This window comes from Danio aesculapii, chromosome 9 (assembly GCF_903798145.1).
Source record: "Danio aesculapii chromosome 9, fDanAes4.1, whole genome shotgun sequence".
Classification (NCBI taxonomy): domain Eukaryota; kingdom Metazoa; phylum Chordata; class Actinopteri; order Cypriniformes; family Danionidae; genus Danio; species Danio aesculapii.
Genome location: NC_079443.1, coordinates 21723990 through 21746046, shown reverse-complemented (window position 1 = coordinate 21746046; position 22057 = coordinate 21723990). Strand labels below are relative to the sequence as shown.

General features: G+C 36.5%; 1 protein-coding gene across 1 annotated transcript in view; it reads right to left on the bottom strand.

Moving 5' to 3' along the window:
- The window catches only part of thsd7ba (thrombospondin, type I, domain containing 7Ba), a 402582-nt gene that overhangs the window by 283548 nt on the left and 96977 nt on the right, over nucleotides 1-22057 (bottom strand). The window contains exon 3 of the mRNA XM_056465204.1: nucleotides 14962-15138. Within this exon, the coding sequence (XP_056321179.1) occupies nucleotides 14962-15121 (160 nt within the window). The 5' untranslated portion in view covers nucleotides 15122-15138. The remainder of the gene's footprint in view (nucleotides 1-14961; nucleotides 15139-22057) is intronic.

Here is a 22057-nt window from a genome sequence, read left to right as displayed (position 1 = left end):
CTGGTCATGTGATTTTGAAACAATTTAATCTAAATAATATTTAAAAAAAAAAAAATGAAATTAATGTCATACCTGACGAAAACACGAATTAAATTAAGACATGTGGAGTATTCCTTATCAAAGATATACAGATGTGTACACTACCTGCAGTTTTTTTTTTTTTTGGCACATTTTGCGTCAAGACACATATGTTTCATTGCAAACAAAAGTTAGGCTTTGAAAAAGTATTTATTTCCACCATTGTCTGTATAGTATGAAAAAAAAACTGCATACAGAGATTATGTAAACGTAAAAATGAAACACCCGAAACTATATGGTACCATAACAAAGACTGTAAAAAATGTATGTTGAAATGTGAAACTCACGCAGGTTGTTGTCACGTAATAGGTGTCATAATGATGCATACCATTAATCCAATTAATAACCATTAATCTAATTAATATTCACTACAGCATCCATAACATATATAACATGACTATAACAAATGACAAAATTAAATGGATATTCCAACAGCAACTCATGAACATTATTAAGAATAAGGTAAAATATAAGATTACTGATGTCCATGCAAACATACCCATAGTCTTTAAATAGGTGTCTGTCATCTAGTTGTCAAAATGATTCCTTCAGGCAGTGAGATAAAAGTGACAGAAGACTTAAAAAGGGTTTTGCTTTCCTTCTTCATTTTTGGTACCTATCCTCAAAAACCATAAGCATCAATAAGCCATACCAAACCTCTGCAGGTAAAAGGAAAGTCAGATTTCACCACAATCTATTTAGCACAATTATTGGCTGCCCTGAACATGATGAAACCATTGAAATTACAGAGACATCTAGAATCCAAATTTGTCAAAATCCTGAAGCAAAAACAGTTTGTAAGAAAGAAATATCGGTCACACTTTACAATAAGGTTCATTAGTTAATGTTAATTAATGCATTTACTAACATGAACAAACAATGAACAATACATTTACTACAGTATTTGTTCATGTTAGTTAACGTTAGTTAATGAAAATACAGTTGTTCATTGTTAGTTCATGTTAACTCACGGTGCATTAACTATTGTTAACAAGCATGGACTTGGATGTTAATAATGCATTAGTAAATATTCAATTATGATTAATAAATGCTGTCCAAGTGTTGTTCACGAGTAGTTCATGTTGGTAAATGCATTAACTAATCAACCTTATTGTAAAGTGTTACCGAAATATCATCTATTTTTATTCTTGACAACACAAATATATTAATTTAAGCTTGCTTCCCGTATCCAGTTTATATTCTCAAGATGCTCATTAAGAGTTAGTTACTGTGGATCAGGTGGTAGCACTTGTAATCCTCACCTCTCCTCTTTTATCTTCATTTTCTTGTCTTTGTGATTGACAGTGGCCGCTGAATGCTGAATGATACATGACGAACGGGCTGAAATGAACCTTCGCTCCCTAATGAAACCCTTATTGATTTCTCATTGCAGCGAATCATTGCTTCTGCTCTCATGCCTTCAACCTCAAGTTCCCACATTTAATCTGCATGCACATCGTCTGGAAACACTGCCATTAAGATCTCCGGAGGATCTACATGAGATTAATTAGAGCAAAACAGAGGAACGCTAGCCCTTTTACCTTTGCAAATGGCTCCAGTTTAAATAAACTATAATAAGCATGGAGACTTAACAAATGTGATGAATGCTTACACCACAGTTCAAAAGTACAGGGTCAATAACATTGTTTTCCTACTTTTTTTGATTAATAATTTATTAAATTGATCAAAAGGGACAGCAAAGGAGATAAAAGACACAAATGGGGGGTTCGGGCAACAGCTTTTTCATTCATTAGAAGGTGTGCTGTTTGTTTGTTTGTTTGTTTGTTTGTTTGTTTGTTTGTTTGTTTGTTTGTTTGTTTGTTTGTTTGTTTGTTAGTTAGTTTGTTTGTGTGTTTGTTCAATTCAATTCTCCTTTATTTGTATAGCGCTTTTACAATGTTTGTTTGTTTGTTTGTTTGTTTGTTTTACAAAAATGGAGTAATTCACACAAGTCCTAAAATGTAATTTAGTAAATTAATAGTTTATATACCAAAAATATTGTTATATATTTAGAGTAATCAAGGTTGCCCTGCGCGCTTGCGGTTTTTAAAAACTTTTTTGGTGCATTAATCTGTTTGCTCCTGTGTTTGACCATTGCCTGCCTGACTATTCTTTGTTTAATAAAGACGCTGCCATTGGATCCTCAACCTTGTTGTCCAGAACCATATGTTATACCGATCCACTACCTTAAAATCTAAAAATAAGCAGCAAATTAGGAGTTCATTAAGACAAAATTTTATGAGAATTGTACCTTAAAAAAAAGTGTGACCCAAAATGTAATACAATCAATTTATCTTTTACAGTTCAATTACAGTAAGTCGGAACATTTATTCCTTTTCTTTTCACCTTAGTCCCTGTATTAATCTGGGGTTGCCACAGCGGAATGAACCACCAACTTATCCAGCATAAGTTTTTGCCCAGCGGATGCCCTTCCAGCCACAACCCAACACTGGAAAACACCCATACACTCTTGCATTCACACACATTCACTACGGACAATTTAGCTTATTCAATTCACCTGTACCGCATGCCTTTGGACTGTGGGGGAAACCGGAGCACCCTGAGGAAACCCACGCGAACATGGGGAGAACATGCAAACTCCAAACAGAAATGCCAACTGACCCAGCCAGGGGCTCGAACCAGCGACCTTCTTGCTGTGAGGCGATCAAGCTACCCACTGTGCCACCGTGACACCCTGAGTCGGAATATTTTTAGATAAATGCATCAGTTATACTGAATAACACTGTAACAATATTTCACCAATATTTTTACTTTATTTTGACATTAATTGAATTTGTTAATTTAAAAAAATCACAGAAGACATTTTTTTCTATTGGCTTGGTGTATAAAATTGCATTAGTGAATTGATTTGATGATGTCACATCTTTTGTCCAAATACTGTACATGTATAATCATAGTTTCCAAAATAAAATGCAGATTTGATGAGCATAAAAGACTTTCAAAAACAACTGGGGTATCATTCACTCATAACAATTCATATATTAACATATTCACACACAAACTGTGAGCAGATGTGTTTTAGTGACAGATACAATTAGCTGCAGTCGTTCATAACAATGTCTAGGTTTGGGAATCATTTTAATAAATGTGCTATGAACGCCTGTGAAAGTAAGGATGTGGTAATTGGTGCGAGTGTGGCTTGCAGCGATTTACACTGAAGCTGAATTTTCAGAAGAGGGAAGAATAAACCCGCTGGCCACCAAGAAAAAAAGACTCGCAGCGTTATTATGCCTGTTCAAATGCCAGTCCATTTCTCACAGCAAAATAACACAATGCCATTCAGTGCTGTACTTGATATTTGTCAGTGTAAAATATTCAAAATGTCAATCTGCTACGTCTGTCTAAACACTTTTTTTTACCCGCTTCTCCTTTCACCTCTGAAATAGCTCTGCCTAATGATAATCAAAATAAAACAATGGCATTTGTAAACGTGCGATAAGCTTTGACCTCATGCCCCAAGAAGAATGGAAATGTGACTGCAACCTCTTTATAGATTTACAAGAGATCAAAATAGCTATAAATGTCACAAATAATAACTATGCTTTGATGTACAGCACTAATTGGCCCTACCAAGTTGTGACTAAATGATGAAGATATGCAGTTTTCTTTCCAGAAAGAAAATAATTAATAAAAAATCTGAACCAAGCATGTGGCAATGAGATCCTAATAATGCAAATCCAGACCTCAAGAAAATCTGTTAACATCCATGAGGAGGATATAAGTGATATGCTAATAGCCACGTGCGTTTAATTGCTCATTCGCATTGATGGAGAGACGCAGCCCAACCGGATGCTCTGTTTTTGAAGATAAGCCTTATCACAAGAGCAAATAAACAGGACTTTGAAGAACAGGAGATATGGTGATATTTGCAAATAGGATTGCATTTTAAATATGGTCTCCCACATCGAGGGCCATGATCTTTAATGCTAACCAGTTACCTAAAAGTGACTTTACATGGTGAATGTTATCTTGTTTGCTTCACGCTTACCAAACTTTGAATGTCATTAGACGAAAAAAAACAAGAGATTTCCATATTAATATGAAAATGTAGATTCACTTTCATACAGCTACTTAAATCAGATTGCATATCCTGTCTAAATCAGAAACTAGACAACTGTAATGGCATAACAAATCAAGCCAGGCCTCACGAGATTTAAGATCACACGTGACTCCGGCAATGAAAGCTTTCACAGTGTGTTGGAGAAGCAGCTCATCCGAGAGTGAATCAATCAGACTCCACTAGGCTAGTGTAATGGAGCAACTGCTGACATATTTATCTTGCATCATATATAACAATTGATATGCTAGGAAGACAAAACAAGGAGCAGAGCAAAAGATCAATACTGAGGAATTTTGCTCATTCTGGAGATTTCATTTAAACTGAACTTTCGTGCAAATGAACCATGGTGAGAGGGGTCTATTATTTCTAAAAGGGATTATTTCTCAGTGGTTTCGATCTCTACTGCGTCTCCTGTGTTCATAAATTCAGCTAGGGCTTTAACTTTTTAAAAAATAGATCTGGCTTCTTTGTCTTTCTTCTTGAATTGCTTACTTGCTACCTGTACGTCACTTCACTATGTCACACTCGCATGGAAAAATGAGAGAAGTATCTACACTCAAAAAAAAATTGTTGAATCAACATGATTTAATCATAGCACTCATTGTGCAGTCTTGTCCATGTATGGTTATTAAAATCTATTCTGTTGCATCAATTAGATTTGTCTTCGTTTGCAGCATTGAAGTTCTTAACTTGCAGCCAGCTCGCTGTGATTTCAGTTAATTACCAATATAGCTATATTGCCTCAAATCCACACAATATAACTTTTATACAACTGTAAGATAGTAACAGAAGAAAACAATGGTATTTAATAAAATACCAATTACAAAAAAAGCATCAATAATTGTTCCACTCTGAGTTTACTTGCTCTAGCCCCACATTTAAAGGAATAGTGTCATAACTGCTGTCTAGGTGAGCTTCTTTCCAGCTACAAATGTGCATCATCTTCATTCAAATTACTACAACAGTCTTTTTAAGCTCATGCACCAGTGTTCATGCCCCTGTAGCTTGTTTGAAGGGAACAGTACAGAAATGAAGCTGTCAACATGCAAAAGGAACTCTAAGTGCAGATTTGTTTTTGTCTCTGAGTTATTTGTGCCAAGAATAAGATGTCCATATATATATATATATATATATATATATATATATATATATATATATATATATATATATATATATATATATATATATATATATATATATATATATATATATATATATATATATATATATATATATATATATATATATATATATATATATGTGGATGACCCCAGTGGCAGAAATCCAAATGTTCAGTCTGTTAAGCTAAGAGTGCGCAGTGACTTCTTCTTATGCGGTTTTATTGGTGGGTATGCAAACTAGCTTATAAGTGCATACAGTACCACCACCTACTGTGATAAATGCTGTTCATATGAAGAGAGTTGTTCATATGAAGAGCTTAAATCATAAAGTTTTCATCTAACTCATTTGATTATTTCTCCATTTAGTTTCAAACAACTAGAATGAATCATTTAGCAGAACTAAACTCGTTCCATTCATTTCCATAAGACATATTTGTATTTTGCAAATCGAGCAAATGGCTTGTTGACTTTTTTGAGTGTAAGGAAAACATTTTACCACTAAACCCAATGCAATCTTAACACAAACCTGGGTAAAAGTGTTGCTAAACCTGCCTTTAAACTACGAGTATAAAAGTTCTTTTACCCAGAGTTAAGCACAGCATGAAAAGTTTCATTGCTTTTTTATTATTCCAGTAAATGAAGCCCATGCCGTGGGTTTGATTCCCAGACAATGAGTGCACTTACACAAGTTACACAAGTAAATGCAAGTTGATTCAGGTAAAAAGCATCTGCCAAATGCATAAATGTATATGTATTTGCATTCAATAACTGGAAAAGGGCATGACTGTACTATCTTGAAAACACGTTAATGTAAAATCCCCACACAGAGTGAGCATTCATTAAAACAGACCATCTGGACTTTCACTGAGAGGGAAACAAAAACAATATTAAGACAATTAATTAAGTATTTGCACTGCATTTTTTTTCTTGTGTCTAGATAATAGTATCCTCATGATTAGTAAAACTAAAAAATAAAAGCATTAGCAGTATGAACTGTGGGCTGAAACAAGACTGAAAAGTGTATTCAAGGGCTCATGCATTAAAAAAGGTTCAATTATACTTATAAACTGTTCAAATAACTGAAAAAAACAGCACACACACATATATTATTTTTGCAAACAAAATCCTATGCCATTGGTGGCATGGTGGCTCAGTGATTAGCACTGTTGCCTCACAGCAAGAAGGTCTCTGGTTCGAGTCCCAGCTAGGTCAGTTAACATTTCTGTGTGGAGTTTGCATGTTCTCCCGGTGTTCGTGTGGGTTTCCTTTGGGTGCTCTGGTTTCCAAGTGTATCTGTCTGCGGACTGCAAGACAGGGGCATAAGATGAAGAGGCGTAACTTGTGGTAAGTTAGAGGCGTAACTTGCAGTTATCGAGATTCCATTGAACCATGCGAGATGCCACAACGAGATGTTGTTGGCAAGATGGTGGAAATACTTACCAGGAAACATTTTCATTAAATGTTTTCATGAGTTTTCCAAATTTAAAATTGATTTGATATATTATTATCTTCATTCATTTAGCAACTCTATCATGCAACTCCACTCGCTGACTTCTTCATCCGTTTTGTCAGGACAGTTAGCCTACTCGGCGTCACCCCCAAAACAAGTGCAATGGTGAGCGTGTCAAGTATGAAAGCCTCCACAACTCGCGGCTGGACTTTAATAACTGTGACATTAATAACTGTGATGGTTGGGTTAAGGGTTGGGGTAGGTGAAGATGTTAATAATGATGTTAGTTAGGTTTAGGGTTGTGGTAGGTATAGACGTAAAAAAAACTGTGATGTTGGGTTTAGGGTTGGGGAAGGTGTAGACATTAATAACTGTAATGATTGGGTTAAGGGTTGGGGTAGTTGTAGACATTAATAACTATGATGGTTGGATTTCGGTTTGGGAAAGGTGTAGACGTTAATAACTGTGACAGTTGGTTAAGAGTTGGGGTAGGTGACAAAAACTGCCAACTTTTTTTCCCAGGAGTCCCCGTATTTCAGACCCATCTCCCACCACCCTCCCGTTTTGTTATTTATCCCGGAAAACTCCTTTAATTTCAACCTCCTCTGTCCTCAGCATTTTGGTACAGTCTGTAAAACCCCAGGGGTTGGCAACATTGGTATAGTATCCAATCGCAGCAGTGGCCCGAAACACGCTTCATACAACTTACTAACACCACAGTACAGAGTACCCGGTTCTCAACAGTGTTATTCAGACACCCCGCCCACATACCTAACACCCCCAGTCTCCCGGATTTTCATGGACAAATGTTGGCAGGTATGGTAGGCTAAGACGTTAATAACGATGATGGTTGGGTTTAGGTTTGGTCAAGGTGTAGACATTAATATTGATGATGGTTTGGTTTAGAGTTGTGGTAGATATAGACGTTAATAACTGTAATGTTTGGGTTTAGGTGTGGAGTAGGTGTAGAAGTTATTAACTGATGTACAGCGCCATGTTACCAACAACATAGTTTTGAGATTACACCTCTAATATACTACAAGATATGCCCCTAAGGCCCGTTCATGTTACGCCCCTATTTTGCAGTCCGCAGACAGACCCTACTCCTGGTTTCCCCCACAGTCTTAAGACATGCGGTACAGGTGAATTGAATAAATTAAATTGCCTGTATGTGTCTGAATGTGGGAGTGTATGGATGTTTCCCAGTACTGGGTTGCAACTGGAAGGGCATCCCCTGTGTAAGACATATGCTGGATAGTTTGGTGGTTCATTCCACTGTGGTGACTCCTTATGAATAAAGGGACTAATGAATGAGGAACCGAAGGAAAATGAATGAATGAATGAATCCTATGCCATCTCCATATCTCCTGAAGCATTTAAAGGGAAAACAGCCATTCGGGAAACTGGTTAATCCACCATATTCTCACAGGGCACTTGCAATTAAATATACCTGCCATTATTTCAAGCTTGTTAAAAGCTCATTCAAATAACTCAATGTGAAGTGATGCTCGGATAAATGTGTTGCAGGCTCCTATGATTTTAGATGAAAATCACATGCAGAATCAAATCACTGATCACTAATGTTCCCTCTCTTCAGGCAGTCGCTGGTGAAAAATGGAGCAGGAGGGATTGTTCCTCACAGGCCCTAATGAGAGTGCTTTGTTTAAGGAGCTAAATGATCGTCCCATTACCCACAGCCTTGGGTATCCCCTGTTTCTGAGACAGTGATGAAGGTCAAGCCCAAAGCACACATAACGTGAAGACTCACACTGTTCTGCCAACTCGGAGGAAACGCTTTCACCTATAACAGTTGAACACTCGTTTGAGCTCGGCTCTGCCTGTGGTTAAATGTCTAGAAGAATTATAGCCGACCAATTACCACAAGTGTAAAGCCATACAAACCGACAAAAAGGCATTGAAAAGTTTTCCAGGCTTTAACATTTACTGATGCTGACTGGCTGAAGGCTGATGCTAAAAAATAGGCACGATAAAAGCCGGTCGCTCACAAAACAACCATCACTATGACCTAATAATTCAAAGTCTTTTAAGAGCAACCGATCTGGCTTTATAATCCAGTCATTAATAATTCACAGCAGATATCTCTCATGCACTGTAAGTCACTGCTAATTGGTCCAACCATATGATAATCCTTCCCATCAAAATTTGATGTTGATCTTAACGGCGCATCGCCTGCACGTACAATGCCAGTCATTGGTCTGTCTCGCACCAGGAAGCGCTAGATTGTATTGAGTGATGTGATTTCTCATTTTTCCAAGCGATATACATCAGCCGTCACTGCTCAGTAGAGATGTCACAGCCTCACTCTTGATGATCTGATTAGATTCTTTCTGCGTACAGCTTTTTTTTTCAAGTGCAGTTCATCAATCTCTTTATCTTGTGAGTAGTACCATCGTCGCACTGAGGGGAACCACATGAAAGCGCAGAGCATAAAGGCAATGAGGCCTTTGTATACAAAAAAGGTTGAGAACACACTCACCGGGACAGAGAAAACATCTGAGGCGTGCATTTAAATTCATTACTTCATTTTCCACACTGCTAATCTGAGAGTGATGTTTGTTACTCATTGAGCCTAATTTTACTTTTTTTTTGCTTCATTTTGCAGGTCTGCTTTTTGAGGCAAAGCTAGGACAACAATCAGGCTCAAATTCAATCACCTTTGAGTGTTTTAAATCATTTTCGGAATGCAAATATCTTGAAAGGGGTCTGAATGCAGACCGGGTGCTGCAATTTTAATGCGCATATCTAAACCCGCCCATAACTAGGCCCACACAGAATCTGCGTGCACAGAAATCGGAATATATTTCCGCAGATTTTTAGTCCATCATTGAGTCTATTTATTGACTTGCGTAAATGTGTGCAAATTTATATTTTTTCAGTTTTTAAAAATTAATTTCACTAATGTTATTGTGATATAATAATCGTAATATTAAAATATTTATGTCATTTATTTACAATACATTTAGTAAAGTAATATTTTCTGTCTTTTGTTAGATACATTACGCAAGACTTACTTTGTTTACCAAATAAGTGGATCTAATTCATTTGCATTGTAAACATTAAATAAAAGTTACAAATGTTTTTTTTTTATATATAATAAGGTTTTAGTTATGATACTCCTAAAATTATTCCGCATAAATGCGCAGATTTTTTACAAAATTCTCTGCAGAAATAGCAAAAAATGTCCACAGATTCTGTCTGGCCCTAGTCATAATCCTATCCCTAACAGTGACATCACTAGCTATATTGAGTGTATTGTGTCTGCTCCGGTTCGGAAGGTAAAATGCAGTGTGAGTGCAGGCCGTCTGGGGAGAGGGAAGGGGGGACAAGCACGCTTTGGCACGGTTCAAGGCAACTCATTGCAAAAAAATGCTTTTCTTACCTAGAGGTTTTGTCTTGTTTCTAGTCCAGAGAACCTCTGCCATCCACACTGGACCCACATCAGTTTGCCTATCATGGCAACAGGAGCACAGAAGTTGCAGTCTCCATAGCACTGCACTCTGTCCTCACACACCTGGACAATAAAAACACTTCTGCACGAATGCTGTTTATTGACTTCAGCTCAGCATTCAACTCTGCCATACCCTCTAAGTTAATGATCAAACTCAGAGACCTGGATATCGACACGTCTATCTGCAACTGGGTTATGGACTTTCTGACTAACAGACCTCAGAATGTTAGATCAGGCCGCATCTGCTTCACCACCGTCACACTCAACACTGGTGTACCACAGAGCTGTGTGCTGAGCCCCTTCCTCTACTACCTTTTCACCATCGACTGTAGACCTGTGAACAGATCCAACACCATCATCAAATTTGCAGATGACACCACAGTGATTGGTCTAATCAGCAATAATGATGAGACTGCTTACAGGGAGGAGATACAGCATCTGGCCACTTGGTGCACCGACAATAATCTGCTCCTCAACACCAACAAGACCAAGGAGCTCATTGTGGACTTCAGGAAGGGACGAACAGGCTCACATGGTCCCATCCACATCAAAGGGATGGCCGTTGAGCCTGTCTCATCCTTCAAGTTTATGGGCACCCAAATCTCAAAGGACCTTTCCTGGACCACCAACACCTCCAGCCTGGTCAAGAAGGCTCACCAGCACCTATTTTTTTCAAGGCAACTTAAGAAGAACCAGCTTTCATCAGCTGTCTTGGTGAACTTCTACCGCTGCACAATAGAAAGCATCCTGACCAACTGCATCACAGTCTGGTATGGAAGCTGCTCTGTTGCGGAGCAAAAGGCACTGCAGTGGGTGGTGAAAACTGCCCAACGCATCACAGGGACCAAACTGCCAGCCACAAAAGACATCCAGAAGAAACGCTGTCTGCACCAAGCACGCGGTATTCTTAAGGATTCCTCTCACCCTGCTCACAGACTGTTTTCTCTCCTGCCTTCCGGCAGGCGCTTCAGGCTCCCCCGGACAAAAACCAGCAGACTGAGGAACTTTTTCCCTAGAGCTGTCTCCCATTAGAACTCTGCCCCTGACTGACTCTTTTGCTCTCCTATACACCTCCTACACTCATCTAACTTATACTCCTCACAATCACTGCACCATTTAACATTTGCACATTTAAAATTTGCACATATTCATTGCACTACATTGCAGTGATTCACTTATTTGAACTGTACATACCCACTGCACATGGACATTTGTAATTATGTACACACCCACTGTACATATACATTTGTAATTGTTTATCTATCTTCGCACTTCTGATTTTTAATAACATCCTGTATATATATTCATTTATTGAAAATCTCTGTTGATAGCCAATACAACCTTTATATAATGTTCATAGTACATCCATCTGTAAATATCACCATAGTTTTTCTGCACTTTATAACTTATACTGTACAGTACCTGTATCCTGCAATTGCTGCTATTGCACTCCTGGTTAGACCTAAACTGCATTTCGTTGCCTTGTACGTGTGCATGTGCAATGACAAAAAAGTTGAATCTAATCATCTTATCTAATATCTACAAATTCTTAAATCAAGATAGTATCTAGACACATACAAATTTTTGTTTTTGTTTTGAGAAATAATGTGTCAAAATTGAGTGAGTTTTTCTTTAAAAGAATCAAAATAATCTACCAATGGGTTAAGAAAAATAATACTGTTTCAATTTAAAATAAGATTATTTTGCTTACGTCACTGGCAGATTGTTTTGCTTGTTTTAAAGAAAAACTCACTTAATTTTGGCATATTAATTCTTAAAACAAGACAATACGTTTTTTTTGTCTAGAAAATGCTTCTTGATTTAAGAATATTTCCATATTTGGACTTGAAACAAGATATAAAATCTAAGCGAGAAAAGCATTTTTTGTAGTGCTGTAGCTACATGTATAGTGTGAGTACTCCCTGAGACTTGGTGTCTCAGCCTGCATATCTGCATCCAGAGGCTGTTGAATGCCTTTTCGTTTTGTTAAATTCAATTCAAGTTTATTTGTATAGCATTTATAAATGCAATAATTATTGTTTCAAAGCAGATTTACAAAAGTTTTGTTGTGTTTGGCTTTTAAAGTCAAGACCCACAGAATGTGGCATTGGCTGAAAGTCCATATCAGGAATCAATCATTACTGTGAAGGGAAAAATCAGACCTGTTCTGACAGAAGCAGAGAGATTAAGGGTCGAATCAGATTTTCTTGTTTGTGAAACTGAGCACAACATGTAGAAAATCCTGCCTTACTACCTCAGCAAAGCCCATAAATCTTGAGCTCAGCATAACGGTAGGTAATTACTCCAGCTTTGAGGACTAGGAATAGATTACTATATACATCATTATATGTGATTACGTTCTCTGCAGTAGGGCCTGTCATTGTTCAGCACGAGATGGATAATCTTTCTCAGAGCATATATTATGCTAACAGACCCACATCCACACAGGATCCCTTGATCAAACTCGACAGAGTTTTTCATTGCAGCGTAAGATGTCAGCGTCGTTGTGATGTTGGGAGCTCTGTGAAAAAGGGATTCTCAGCGGGTGGAAAAAAGCAGTGGATGAAAGAAGGGTTTTCCACAAAGACGCTCACAAACAGAGCGCAGAGTCAATACAATGCAATTAAAAGGGATATTTCACCCAAAAGCGAAGATTCAGTCATCATTCATTCGCCATCATGCCATTATAAAATCGTCTAACTTTCTTTCATCTAAGCAAAACAAAAAGAGAAATATAGCAGTATGACTTTGTAGCTTAAATCAGCTTAACCCTTTCACGTGTACGATCACAACAGTCTGATGAGTTTAGGCTGGTCCCTAGAGCATGCAATCACACCGGTGTGATTATAATGTTGAGTGTGTCACATGATCAGCCGCAAATTCAAATCTGTTTTTCTGCCATGGCTTGTGCTGAGCCAGAGAAAGACATGTGAAACCAAACAAGTGTTGTAAAACGTGTAAACAAACAAATGTTGTTGTTTTTGTGAATAGGAGACTACAACAAATATTTTTTTGCTGTCCTATTTGCTCTAATAATAAAGAAAAATAATAAAGAAAATACTTAACCATAGTGCTATCAAGACTTTAAGAACATTAAACAAATTGTGTGAGACTGATAAGTACAACCCGAAAAGAGAACAAGGTCGAATAGACGCTGCATTCAACCCAGGCTCATTCTGAAAATGTACCGCTATATACATTTCTGGAGAGTGCCAAATATGTCCCAGCAAGTACGTTTTTTTTTTGCCGTTTTTGTTTTCGGGAATGAGGCCGGTGTGCACTGTGTACGCTGTGCACATTTGTGATTGCTGTTCTCAACTGACTGACTGAATGACTGACTGACTGACTGACTGACTAACCAATCGACTGACCCACCATCCTCCTTCCCTTGACCCAACCAATAGTTTTTTCAAAAGCGAAACGATTTACCTGTAAATCCACTTCCCTAAACCAAACTGATAGTTTAAAAAGCAATCCAGTAAAAGAAAAGCCCTCGTCTGATTTTTTACCAGGTTTTTTAGATTTTACTACATTTTTACCCTTTTATTACTAAGCAGTCAGCTGGTAAGGGCGAAAAGGAACGGTGTCATAGCTCCCCATAGCGTTCGTTTCAAAGACGAAATGCAACCATACGTACCTCTGTATACATAATTCGCAATCTCCAGAAACATTTATAGGGCTATGTTTTCAGAATGAGCCTATGTTGATTGCATTAGAAACACCTCAAATAAGCGGTATTTTTTTTGTATTGTAATTTAATGCAAAAATAATATCATAAAAAGTATAGCTAAATAACTTTACATACCTTTAAAAGAAAATAATATCAAAAACTTCAAAGGATTTGAGATGCTGATGTCCGTTAGACATGTCATTGTGTTAGATGATTCCAATCTCACAGTGAAAACCGGGTCCAGTCTAAACCTTATTGTCATGAATTTTGGGAGAAGTTTCCACTGAAGCACATACTAACATGGTCACACCCATTACACACCACTGATCAAATTATTTACAGAAAATAAAAAAAGAATCAAAAAATTATATATGCATAAATCATCTGGGCTATGAAAATATTAAAGTAATGCATTCTAAATAATGGTCACATTAAAAAAATCATACGAGGGGTCAGCGGGATCATTTAAAACATACTTTTGAAAAGGTTAAAGTGAGATGTGTTAATTCAAAATTAAATATTCTCACAAGCTGGACTACCAGCAGCAATTTAAAATTAAAGGCAATAATTCCACTGTAACACGATCCAAACAAATGTGCTACAAACAGCAAGTATGGTAACTATTTATAATTGTATGACTCCATAATATGAAGTAAACCAGTTTAGTTGCAGTGTAACAACGTTGAGAAAAAGAGCACCATCAACATTTCTTAAAGCAATTACTTTTATGTTCACTGTAACTGGTTTGAAACAACAAACGGCTAAGCAAATTAAAACAGAAATTTTCATTAACAGAACACTTCAACCACTAGGCCAGATCTCATCCAGCAAAGTAAGAATGAGAAGGAAGTGAGCAGCGTGACGGAAAGCCGAAACGCCACAGAGGAATTAGTTACGCTAGTTCCTGATAAACACTGCGCTGCTTGAGGCGAGAGTGAGATAAAATCCTGAATGGATGGATGGATGGATGGATGGATGGATGCTGTGTAATGCTAACAGGAGGGAAAAAACATCAAAGCGGAGCCATTAAAAGGAGATCTATGCTAGAAATCTCCATATCACAGGAATACACATCATAGACAACGTGCTTACCCGTTTTCCACGTATAGTGCCTGTCCTTTGGAAATTCCAGGTCCGACTTCACATGCATTCCAATGAGAGACATCGAGAGCAGCAGGTAGTTCCCAACCCGCCATGTCCAGCCCGTTACACCAGAGTCATCTTTTAGAATCATAGTCCAGCCCATTGACATCCTGTCCACTTTTAGTCCTGCAAAAAAGAACACACAAGCAAACAATGCTGATTCTGCTCTCTTAACAGCAGCAAATACGCAAGCCAAGCGTGATAAACAACTCCAGGGGAATCATTACATTAATCACCGACATACGTTTGACTAGTCATTTAATCCTGAGGGACGTGAAATCGAGCACATGTGCTATTCATGATTGGGATCATTCGCTCTTAAAGCCGCACGCAACGATGCAGTTACTACCCTGGTAAACATAGACAGAGCTCTGGGTCTTTCAGCCCTGAAGTAATTGAAGGTATTAACACCTTTTTATTGCAACTCATTTAATTCTGTCCCCCGCCGCTGTAATTCATATCCTTGGGGTGAAGGATTAGTTCTGGAATCATTGGCTCCCCAAGAATGGGTATAGGTGAGAGGGAATTTTCATGCATATTTGATTTTACGATGAACTTTTTGTAGAAAAGATAGCAGTTGTAGCTATTTTATTCATACTTAAAGGTATGCTTCACCTAAAAAGATAATGTTCTCACTATTTACTCATCCTTAAGTGGTTAAAAACCTTCATGAACACAAAAGAGAGAGTGCTGGGCAAAAATGCTAATTAATCATAATTAATCGAATCTGAAATAAAGGTTTGGTGTGACAATATATACAGTTAGGTCCATAAATATTTGGACATCGACACAATTTGAAATGAATCGAACAAGATGTGCTTTAACTGCAGACTGTCAGCTTTAATTTGAGGGTATTTACATCCAAATCAGGTGCACGGTATAAGAATTAAAACAGCTTGCATATGTGCCTCCCACTTGTTAAGGGTCCAAAAGAAATTGGACAATTGGCTTCTAAGCTGTTCCGTGGCCAAGTGTGTGTTATTGCCCCATTTTCCCAAATACAATGAGCAGATAAAAGGTCCATAGTTTATTTCCAGTGTGCTAATTGCGTTTGTAATCTGTTACTGTCATTTGGTAACTCTCAAGATGAGATCCAAAGAGGTGTCACTATCAGTCAAGCAAGCCATCATTAGGCTTAAAAAAAAAAAAACATCAGAGAGATAGCAAAAAGGTTAGGTGTGGCCAAAACAACTGTTTGGAACATTCTTAAAAAGAAAGAACGCACTAGTGAGCTCAGCAACACCAAAAGAACTGGAAGACCATGGAAACAACTGTGGTGGATGACCATATAATTCTTTCCCTGGTGAAGAAAACACTCTTCACAACAGTTGGCCAGATAAAGAATACTCTTCAGGAGGTAGGTGTATGTGTGTCAGAGTCAACAATCAAGAGAAGATTACACCAGAGTGAATACAGAGGGTTCACCACAAGATGTAAACCATTGGTGAGCCTCAAAAACAGGAAGGCCAGATTGAAGTTCTAAAAAGCCTTTACAGTGCTGGAACAACATCCTATGGACAGATGAGATCAAGAACAACTTGTACCAGAGTGATGGGAAGAGAAAAGTATGGAGAAGGAAAGGAACTGCTCATGATCCTAAGCAGTGAAGCATGGTGGTAGTAGTGACATGGCGTGGGCATGTATGGCTGCCAATGAAACTGGTACTTTTGTATTTAATAACGATGTGACTGCTGATAAAAGCAGCTGGATGAATTCTGAAGTATTTCAGGCAATATTTTCTGCTCATATTCAGCCAAATACTTCAGAACCCATTGGACGGCGGTTCACAGTGGAGATGAAGAATGACCCAAACCATACTGCAAAAGCAACCAAACATATTTTGAAGGGAAAGAAGTGGAATGTTATGCAATGGCCAAGTCAATCACCTGACCTGAATCTGATTGAGCATGCATTTCACTTGCTGAAGACAAAACTGAAGGGAAAATGCCCCAAGAACAAGCAGGAACTGAAGACAGATGCTCTAGAGGCCTGGCAGAGCACTACCAGGGATGAAACCCAGCATCTGGTGATGTCTATGCCTTTCAGACTTCAGGCTGTAATTGACTGCAAAGGATTTTCAACCAAGTATTAAAAAGTGAAAGTTTAATTTATGATTATTATTCTGTCCAATTACTTTTGGACCCTTAACAAGTGGGAGGCACATATGTGAACTGTTGTAATTCCTACAGTGACCTGATTTAGATGTAAATGCCCTCAAATTTCAGCTAACAGTCTGCAGTTCATTTCATTTCAAATGCATTATGTACTGAGCCAAAAAAATTTTGAATTCTGTCAATGTCCAAATATTTATGAACCTAACTGTATGTTTGTGTGTTATACATATGTATTTGTGATACACAAAGATGCATAGCAACAAAACTATACAAAAAAAACTTCTTTTACATGCGTTTGATTGTGATTCGGCCTGTTAATTTTTGCCCAGAACTAAAAAATATATATATATATATTTTGAAGAAAGCGAAAAGCATGTAACCACTAACTTCCATATACTAGGAAAAACAAATAGAAGTCAATGGTTACAGGTTTCAAACTATCTTCAAAACACTTTTTTGTGTTCAACAGAAGAAAGAAACTCCAGATTTGGAACAAGTAATGAGTGAGTAAATAATGACAGAATTTTCATTTTTTGGGTGTACTATCCCTTTAAGAAGCTGATCTTGAATTACGAATGGCTTTTTTGTCTGTTTTATGTCACAGATTGACTGATGAAAATCTGCACACCATTCAAATGGCAAATATGCAATGGACCGGATCCACGTTATGCCTCTCACATGTAATAAACTTCTCCATTGACAACCAAAATGGGAAAGTAACTCATTTAAACAGCTCGGCTGCACAAACCAAGGTTATTCATTCGTGCTGGTCCCGCGGCGAGAAATGAGGATCTCTATATTTTATAGCATCATTGTTTCATATATGGGACAGAGCTCTGCACGGACCAGTGTATTACAGTATTATCTGAATTAAGATTTTGATTGATTTTCCTCTTATGGAGACGGCATACAATACATTACCTGCGGACGATCTGTTCGAGTCGGCTAGACAGAATCGGTGTATTGATGGATGAATTGCTATCAGACTAAAATATGTGTTTGGAATGTGGAATTATTCTGATGCGATTTCTCAGGGAAAGCCTGCAGCTCCCAATTGCTTTTTGCTTGATTTCATTTGGGAAAATTAGATTTTTATTTCATTGCTTCAGCTGTGTTGCAGGGAAATCTGATTTGAGAGGAATACGGTGAGAGGCCTTGACGGAGTGAAAAAGATCTCTTATCCTTTAACTGCTCCCGCAAGTAAATGTCGTGATAGAATTAGATATTTTCAAAAGGGTACATAGATCTCATCTTGAAGAGGCTACAGCTGCTTGCTTGGGACTTTGGAGCTTGGCCCATTCAATCTTGGAGAGCATATTTCAACACGTTTCAACGTTTCTGTTAAATAAATGAGTGATGTTGACCTGTAGGTGGGTTTTCATTCAGAATAGACACTCTCCAGCATCTGTCTCACTCCTCTGTGTCCAGCACTTGTTTTAAAAATCTAGAGAAGTTGCATTTATTAGATGAGCTGTACTTCAGCAAACTGCACTATTAAGTATGAATCATGTTCTGGATGAATTGGCAATAGTTAATACAATTGATAACTGAAAATCCATCTCCATTAAACATTTGGTCTCACTCCACTTTGGTTTTTAACCTAATGGCATTGTTCATTATTTTGTGTGTTATTGTTTGAAGCTTTGAGCTTTTAAATGTAAAGATTCAAGCTAAATATTTTTAAAAGTTTAATTTTTAACAAGATGCATGTATTTGATAAAAAATACAGTAAAACGTATTGTGGTGTAGGGTTGCACGGTTTACCAGTACTATAGTAGTATCGCGATACTATGGCTCCAAAATACTGGTGATGCCACTGTAGTTTGTTAACAGTAGTATCGTCATTAACGGTCTATCTAGAAAATGTTGGATGTGGAAAAGTCACTAAAATGCTCACACGTTTGTGCAACAATATACCATTTTTTAATAGTCTGTAGTTTTCTGACTTTTGAAAAGCACATCTCAATCAGTTAATTTCTGTTCCTATAAATATGATTTAATAGCAACAACTAGGCATTGGACGATAACCGTTTTCAAGGTATACCGCTGTTTGGAAAAGTCAAGGTTTTAAAACCGTCAAAATTTCCTGCAATATCGTTCCTAAGGTACATGGATGATTTTTTATTTACTTTTTTGTTTGTTTTTTAGGACAACAGTATCTCCAGCAGAAAAGGTATCCAAAGATGTGGTTTTAAATTGTAAAACAAAGCTGTTTTTAAAAGAAATGAAGACAGCAAAAGTCAATAATTAATTAGAATTAATTAGCCTGACTTGTTTACTGTCAAAATATTTCAAATGTTGTTTAAAATAAAATATACTGTGCTTAAAAGGGGAAAAAAAATTGTTTTTTGCACAATGCTGTGATACAGTGAATCCATGATATTTTCATCCAAGGTTGTCATATACCATCAGAATCTTATACTGACACATGCCTAGCTACAATAACAGCAACGATCTCTTAAAAAGAACGACTCACAAAGTGAAATTTTGAATTACTTTGGATTGTTACCTGATAAGACTGAAAAAAAAACTAGATGAAAAACCCAAAATAGCAACAGGAAACATTGAAACAATTTGACCACTTCATATAGCAAATTTTGGTGGAAAAATGCTCTTCTTGTATCTTGAATCTTGAAAAATGCTCCATCTGGTAGATTTTGTATCTTAATTTTAATGTATTTTTTTTGTTGGTTAGTTATCTATAAAATTAACACAAAGAATTATTACATATTCGGTGAAGTGATGTGCACATAATAATTTTTTCAATAATAAGTGAATTATGAATTCAATTCAAGACCTATTATAACATGTAAAATATAGAATTTCTAACATTTGTTTTTTATAATTTGAGTTATGAATTACAGTACCGCAATGCTACTTGACATCGTGATACTTCAGCTGGTATAGTATCGTAAGATGAATTAATGGTATTGCAACAACCCTATTGTGTTGTGTAATACTATTAATAACTATTTCTATTTTAATATTATTTATTAATGTTATAAAATGTTATTTTGTCATGTCATGTACAATGTCACAAAATCATGCAGAAATTATTTTGAGATGCTGATATGCGGTTCAAGAAATGTTTTGTTAACACTTTAGTTGAAGTACCAATTCCCACTATTAACTTGTCACAGAAATTTGTCGATTTTTTAATCCATCGAGTCACTCTATTTACTAATATAAATGTGGGTTATTCATTCAGTTTTTATATGAATTTCAGTAATATATTTGACTAATATCCAAATGATCCTATTATTCATTTACAAAACATTAATATAATTTCTGTCTTTAAGATATATTGTAAGAGAGACTGTCTTCGTTTATAAAACCAGTATATCTAAAAGGCTTTGCATAAAAGGCTTGCAAGTTAATCTTAAGTAATTTTTTTGTGATAGGTAAATATATTCTCAATAAACTAAAAACAGAAAAGTTTTGTTTGAAAACGTATTGTCCTCCTCATCTCCGCTCAGTCACATTGCCCATTATTCAGCTCATTATGCAGGTCTTTGTCTTCTCAGGTGTGAATCACTGCATTAGTAATGATAGTTCAAGCCTCCTAACATGAGCCACAGAGCTTTTTAGTGTCTTAGAAAATTTTAATCGATATATTGCTTTGGGTAAGCAAGTAAACAAGATGATTCTCACAAAATTCTGTAGCCAAAGCTTTAGGCTACAAGATCTAGCTCTCAAAAGCCTTATGAACAAATATTTGTTTTTCATAGAGTTATTCCAGTGACTTTTTTCTCAAAATTCTTTCTGAAAAATACAACTATTCACAAAAATGTTGCTAACGTATTATTGTAGCCTTGCTTGTGCTGTTTACAGTGCCATTAGACTTTAGCCACTTATGTTTACAGGCATCTGAAAAAAGCATAAAGGTCAGGGCACATCAGAACTTCTCTAGTGCCACAAAACACCATCTGACCCCAGATGGTTAGATGAAATTTAAATGGTTACTAGTATTATTTTTTATTTTAATGTTTTAAGGTTTTAGTTACTATACTCTCAAAATCATTCCACATAAACACAGATTTTTTTTTACCAAAAAAAGGGCAAAACTTTGCAGCTAATTATTAGGATATTGGGTGTTTATTATTACTTATAAAGTGTCTATTCTGCATGATCTTATTCTATATACCAATTCTTCCTAATACTTAAATCCAAATACTTTAATAAATTTGATTTATATTTATAAATATGAGTGTCAAGTTAGCACTTTATCGCACTAAAAGTGTATTAATGGTGAGAATTGTACCTTACAATAAAGTGTGACCAACATTTAATATTATTATTCATAAACAAAAGAGTGGCTTCTTGAATAACAAAATATTAAAAAGTATACTCATCGACATGAACCTGATGAAACGTGGTCTCTTGAAGCAAAACAGTAGATCTCCTGAACATTGTTTACTACATTTGTACCTTTATCCCACAGCCTATATAAACTTTCCACAAGTGCATTTGTGACACAAGCACAAGGTTCCTGACGTATAATGAAGTACAGTACGTTTTGTTCATAGATTGATAGTGTGTGTTTTTTAATTATATGATCCAGTGACCAGTTTAGCACTGAGGTGGTTCATATTACAGTCTCCCATGTGAAATGTTAATTATTAGGAACACAGAAATGTATCATTTATCAAATTTGTATGACATTTTCGTAATTGCTGATAGAAGAGTGAGGTTGATGATTTATTCCCACAGCTGTAGTTTAATAAAACAACACTCTCCAACAGCACAATGCTACTTTTCATTCATTTAATGCTAATTCCCTTCCAGATTGGAATAATATTGTGCTTTGCTAATACATATTAATTCAATTAATAAATAGATTTCTGATCATGTTTTCTGAAGATTTGTCCAGATTGGTAATTTACTACATCTAAAAAAATGGATTTTATTGCTTGTTCAAATTTATTTTATTT